We start from the raw sequence: 6,613 nt of genomic DNA on the forward strand, positions 1-6,613 counted from the left end.
ATGTGGGCATTTTACCCCCATTTTAGAGACAAAGAAGCAGGAGATGAAAGTGGTGCACTCAGGCCCCACCGCACCACAGCACGGGCCTGCCTGTGTGAGGAGAAAGAGCACGGTCTGGTGGCTGTCACTGTTTACAGGGGATCTGAGAGGACGAGGCTGCCTCCAAAGAGGGCCTGCAAATGGAATAGCTGGGGCTTCATGCTCTGGTCCCAGAGCATCTTCCCGGATGCTGGCAGGCCTCTGAGAGGCAAGGCCTGCGAGGGAGTGGGCCACCTGGGGTCTCCTGGGCCCTGCCTGGCACCCTGGCTCCTGCCTGCCTCTAACCTGGAGTCCTGTGCTCTCCCTCCTGGCAGGTTCTGCCCATCATCATCTTCTTCAGCTGTGTCATATCAGTTCTCTACCACGTGGGCCTCATGCAGTGGGTGATCCTGAAGGTGAGTTCTCAGTGCCCATGACCTGCACTCTCCCAAAGTCACCAGCGCGCAGCTCCCAGAATGCCTTGCTCCCAGAGCCCAAACCTCCCCAGATACACTGCTCCCCAAGCCCACACCCTTCCAGAATCCCCTACTCCCAGTGCCTACACCTTTCCAGAACTCCCACTTCCCAAGTTCCACACCTTTCTGGAATCCCTTGCTCCTGAGGCCCACACCTACCCAGAACCCCCTGCTTTTAGAGTTCACACCTTCCTAGGATCCTGTGCTCCTGAGGTCCACAGCTTCCCAGAATCCCCCACTCTTAGAGTTCACAGCTTCCTAGAATCCTTTGCTTCTGAGGTGTACACCTTCCCAGAATCCCCTGCTCTTAGAGTTCACACCTTCCTAGAATCCTTTGCTCCTGAGGTCCACAGCTTCCCAGAATCCCCTGCTCTTAGAGTTCACACCTTCCTAGAAGCCTTTGCTCCTGAGGTCCACAGCTTCCCTGAACCCCCTGCTTCCAGGATCCTCACCCTTGCAGAATTTAGTACTGACTAAATATCGTTTCCTAGGGTCTCCTGTCATGATACTAAGGAGAAGTAGCACCAAAGCCTAATGTGGTCTTTGCTGGAGGAAAGGTTGCAGTTTTGAGGCTGCATTGAGAAGGTGTAGAGGGGAAAAGTAATTTATAGCAAAAAGATATTGAGAGACTGTTGCAGTGGGCCATATTGGCCAGACTTCGCTAGTATAAATGTCAAATCCTGTGCTTATGTTCATAACATCTGCTACACAAAACCAGGATGTAGGAGACAGCATTGGACAGCATTGGGCCTGGCAAAAGATTCTGAGGTTTTAACTGATTGAGCTCAGAATAAATCAGCAATATCAGATGGCTGCCAGAAATGCAAAAACAACCTGTGATTATTGTCCTCCTTCATTTTCTGTTGCTGTAACAGAATATCAAAGACTGGGTAATTTATAAAGAAAAGAGATTTATTTGGCTCATGGTTCTGGAGGCTGGGAAGGCCAAGAGCATGGCACTGACATCTGGTAAGGGCCTTCTTGCTGGGAAGGCCAAGAGCATGGCACTGACATCTGGTAAGGGCCTTCTTGCTGTGTCATAGCATGGTGGAAAGGCAGAAGACAGAGTGAGCACATGAGACACAGAGAGATCAGGGCTGAACTTATCCTTTTTATCAGGAGTTCACTCCCATGATAGCCAAACTTCTGCAATAACAGCATTAACCCATTCATGAGGGCAGAGCCTTCAAGACCTAATCACCTCCTAAAGGTCATGCTTCTCGACATTGTTACAATGGCAATCAAATATCTTTTTTTTTTTTTTTTTTTTTTACTTTGGCAATCAAATTTCAACATGAGTTTTGGTGGGGATATTCAAACCGTAGCAGTTATGTTAAGAGCACAGACTGTGTAGCATAAAGGAGGTGATTACTCCCAGATCTGGAGAATGTGTTCAACCAAGAGGCTATGACAAACTGAACGATGAGCAGGAGAGTGAAAGGGCCTGAAGCCATACCCTCTACAGAATGACTGCAGGAGTAAGGAATGAGGAGCCTGGAGAAGAGGAAGTGAGGGGTAGGACAGCTGTATACAACTACTTACAGAAGAGAGTTTAGGGAAAGGGCAGCCTGAGAGGCACCAGCAGTGGAGAGAATTCCAGGAAAGCAGATTTCATCTTGATTAAAAAGAAGAGCTTGGCCGGGCGCGGTGGCTCACGCCTGTAATCCCAGCACTTTGGGAGGCCGAGGGGGGTGGATCCCGAGGTCAAGAGATCGAGACCATCCTGGTCAATATGGTGAAACTCTGTCTCTACTAAAAATACAAAAAATTAGCTGGGCATGGTGGCACATGCCTGTAATCTCAGCTACTGAGGAGGCTGAGGCAGGAGAATTGCCTGAACCCAGGAGGCGGAGGTTGCGGTGAGCCGAGATTGCGCCATTGCACTCCAGCCTGGGTAACAAGAGCAAAACTCCATCTCAAAAAAAAAAAAAAGAAGAGCTTTCTGTTGGACATGGTGGCTCACACCTGTAATCCCAGCACTTTGGGAAGCCAAGGCAGGTGGACCACCTGAGGTCAGGAGTTTGAGACCAGCCTGGCTAACATGGTGAAACCTCGTCTCTACTGAAAATAGAAAAATTAGCTGGCTATGGTGGCATGTGCCTATAATCCCAGCTACTTGGAAGGCTGAGGCAGGAGAGTTGCTTGAACCTGGGAGGCAGAGGTTGCAGTAAGCTGAGATTGTGCCACTGCATCTAGCCTGGGTGACAGAATGAGACTCTGTCAAAGAAAGAAAGAAAGTGGGGCGGGGGGAAGGGAGGGAGAAGGAGAGGGGGAGGGGAAGGGGAGGGGCAGGGGAGTGGGAGGGGAAAGCAAAGCTAAGCTTTCTAGTACAGTGTTTCCCAAAACCTTTTCCACAAAACTGTAGTTCCACATCATGTTAATAAATGTTACCAGGTAAAGGTAGCCTGATCTCGTGGTCAAATAATTTGGGGACACTAGGCTAGATATCATGCTACACAAATTTAAACAGGTTTAATGCAGGACTTCTCAGAACCTTTACTAAACTAATGCGTATTGGTAATCTCCATGGGGTGTGTGTGTCTGTGTCTGTGCAATTCCCAGTTCTCAAATATATTTGGCGAGGAAATACTTTCTGTGTTCCTATGGTGGCATGGGTGGCTTTGGGAAGTGGTAAGCCATCAATAAAGGCGTGGAAGAAGACAACAGATGGACCTTTTGGGAAAATGCAGATGAGGGGTCCTACACTGGACTGGGAGTTGGAAGGAAGATGGGTAAGCTCTTCTACGCCAGCGCCCCCTGACTCTGGGGTTTGCTGACATCAGCCCACAAAGAACACTCTGCTTCCTCCTAGATTGCCTGGCTGATGCAAGTCACCATGGGCACCACAGCCACTGAAACCCTGAGTGTGGCTGGAAACATCTTTGTGAGCCAGGTGGGTACGGCAGCCTCCTGCCCTCATGCTCATCAGCAGCTTCCACAAAGCAGGCAAGTGCCCTGGGTCCCCAGGGCTCTGATTCCGTCTGAGGAAGAGCCATTTGAACCTTCTCCCAGGGTCATCAAAGGCCGCTGGCCCAGAGATACTCTGTTTGGGGATGCCTGGGTCATGCCAGGGAGGATGTCACCTGCCTGGCGTCTCACCCCTCTAACCCTAGGCAGTCTTCATCACCCAAAGACTCACAAATCCTACAGATAGAGTCCACTTTCTTGTTTTATACAAGAAACAGGTTCAGGGCATGGGAATCCCATGGCCAAGATCCCACATGTATAAGCCGCAGGTTCGAATCCAGGTTTTCTTCTTCCTGGTCGGAGTTTTTCCCATTGCATCATTTTGTCTTTTCTGTTCTCTCTCTTTCTGAAAATGTGTTTTCCAAAGTAAATGTGACTGAATGCACCCTTAGTGGAGTCCCTTTCAGAGAGCCTGATCCCCCGGAGGATGGCCTGCTGGAGACTCTGCCATGGTCTGTCCCGGCCCATCTACCTAACGTTTGAGTCTCTCACCAAGAGACACACTGTCAAAAGATACCATATTTCACTGGACAGCTTAGGAAGCTTTGGAGAATATTTGTATCTTGTTTGCTATGGTGCAAGTGTGTTGATTTCAAAGTTTTTTTCCGGTTGTTTTTTGTTTTGTTTTTATCTCATTTTTAGCCAATGAAGATAGGTGTGCTCTCAGATAAACTGTCACAAAAATCCCTTAAGGTGTTCAAAATGAGGCAAAAGAGGAAAACAATATTAAAATGCAAAGCAGTTATTTTATATGAAAGGCTGCAAATGTTTTGCAAAGGCTGTGCGTTTTGCTGGGAAAATATGTAGGTGAAGGTGACATTGGGTGATGTGAAGTGCTGCCAAGGTAAATTCACTCCGGACAAGTTGATTAAGGTACCTAGTTCTGCGCCTCATTTCCCACAAGAGGAGGGGATGGGGAGCCTTCAGGGGTCAGTGGCGTAATTTCAACCTCTATATGTGGCAGGCGTGGCCCTCTCCTCTTGTCCGTCTGCACTCCCTCCCTGCGGGATCACACTAGCCTATGGCCTTAAACACTTTCAGTGGCTCCCAGGTCTGCTCTGTGCTCCTGACCTGCCACGAACTCAGGACTGAGAGTTCACTTGACCGTTCACTTGGAGATCTAAGGGGTGTCTCACATTAAGACACTAAGTCCAAACAACCAGAACTGTTGCTCCCCCCCCCATCACCCCTCCCATCTCAAGCCCTTCCCCTTGGCATGTGGGAACATCTTCCACAGGATCGTTCAGACAGAACAGCCTCTCTAGCAGCTGGGATTACAGGCACGAGCCACCATGCTCGGCTGATTTTTGTATTTTTGGTAGAGATGGGATTTCACCATATTGGCCAGGCTGGTCTCGAACTCCTGACCACAGGTGATCGGCCGGCCTCGAACTCCTGACCACAGGTGATCGGCCGGCCTTGGCCTCCTAAAGTGCTGAGATTACAAGCGTGAGGCACCATGCCTGGCCCACTCAGTTTTAAACACCCCCGACCAGTAGGCATTCTCACACATATCTTCATCACTTTCATCACCATCTGAAAGGACACTGCTTACCTGCTTGGTTCCTTGTTGATTATCCGTATTCTCCCACCACCGCCAAAGCCCTCCTTCCGCCCTCCACTGCTCCCAGGATGTAAGCCCCATGAAGGCAGGGACTTTATCTTGTTGACCCCATGTTCCTATTCTGTAGAACAGTGCCTGGAACACAGTAGGTGCTCAATAACTAGTTACTGAGTGAATAATGAAGGGCTTCAGGCTGCCCAGATGCCCAGAAATGCACCCCCTATCCAATGCCCCAGCCCCTTTTTGGCCACCCCCCGTGGCTGCAGGACAGCTTAGACCTGCTCCCCATCCCTCTGCATGAGCAGGCATCATTCCTGGCACCCCTCTGAGCCTCTTTTGCTCTCCCGGAAAATGGAGATGCCCACTTCTGTCTCAGAAGGTTGTGAGTAATGAAGGTGACGTGCTTAGTGGGGTGCCTGGTTTGTGGCGGGCCAATGACACAGGGGAGAATTGTCAGGCTGGGATGGGGGGACGGGGGTCCTTCTGCAGGCCATGCTGAGGTTCAGAGAGGCTCAGCCACACACAGACCCTGGTCCTCACCCCATCCTGCTGCCTCTTGCCACGGGACTCCCAGGCGCTCGCTGTGACCTGTGGAGGTGAAGGGTGTGCCCAGCCGCCCCGCTCTGCTTGTCTGACATCTTTCCTGTTTGCAGACCGAGGCTCCGTTACTGATCCGGCCCTACTTGGCAGACATGACACTCTCTGAAGTCCACGTTGTCATGACCGGAGGCTACGCCACCATTGCGGGCAGCCTGCTGGGCGCCTACATCTCCTTTGGGGTAGGTAGTGCCCTCCTTCTGCTTGGCTATGTTGAGGACCTGAAGCCCATCTTTGTGGGAGCCCCACACAGCTCCTGGCCGGAGCAGGCCTCGGATCTTCTCTCTTGGGCCTGCTGTGCTGGTGAGAGGAGCGGCTTCCCCTGAGCCAGGCAGGCCAGTGGGCTGGACCATTTGCTCAAGTTTCGCACATGGCCACCTAGGGCAAAGCATCCCGGTGTTCTGTTTACTGAGTGCATTCTAGGTACCAGGCAATATGCTAGAGTTTTAATATCCCCATTTCCAGAGGAGAAAATTGAGGCTCAAGTGTAAGTGAGGTGCCCAAACCCAGATCTGTCTGACTGCAAAATTCATCTCATTTCTCCAGTCTCACACCTGGACTGGCCCTAGAGATCTGTCCCCTCCTCCCCTTCCCCACACTCTCTCTGGGCTCAGGCCCTGCCTCTGCTCTTAAATTGTTGCTTATGCAGTTTACACAGCACAAAGCATTTGTAGGTCAAATTCCAGTGGTGTGAACTAGGCCCTTAAAGCAATCTCAGTGCTACTGCATGGCAGGCAGAGAAGAATTTTCAAATGCATCCCTGCAAAATGCCCAGTAATAATGCTTTGCATTCGTAAAACACCTTGTGCTTTCACAGGCAAATCTTCAAAGGTCTCAATTTTATTTCCTTAACTGTCAAAGAAATTCTTGCTTATTGCAGAAGCAAATAAGTTTTTAAATCTCTTTCTTAACCCCACTTCCCACAGGTAACTGCTTTTATTTATTGATTTATTAATGTAATTTTTTTTTTTTTTCTGAGACAGAGTCTTGC

At 50.1% G+C, this 6,613-nt stretch overlaps 1 protein-coding gene across 1 annotated transcript in view; it reads left to right on the forward strand.

Annotated features, from left to right (window-relative positions):
- Positions 1 to 6,613, forward strand: part of SLC28A1 (solute carrier family 28 member 1) — a 59,638-nt gene that overhangs the window by 33,099 nt on the left and 19,926 nt on the right. The window contains exons 9-11 of the mRNA XM_017502295.2: positions 354 to 434; positions 3,307 to 3,387; positions 5,679 to 5,804. Of these exons, the coding sequence (XP_017357784.1) occupies positions 354 to 434; positions 3,307 to 3,387; positions 5,679 to 5,804 (288 nt within the window). The remainder of the gene's footprint in view (positions 1 to 353; positions 435 to 3,306; positions 3,388 to 5,678; positions 5,805 to 6,613) is intronic.

Source organism: Cebus imitator, unplaced genomic scaffold (assembly GCF_001604975.1).
Source record: "Cebus imitator isolate Cc_AM_T3 unplaced genomic scaffold, Cebus_imitator-1.0 Scaffold295, whole genome shotgun sequence".
Lineage (NCBI taxonomy): Eukaryota > Metazoa > Chordata > Mammalia > Primates > Cebidae > Cebus > Cebus imitator.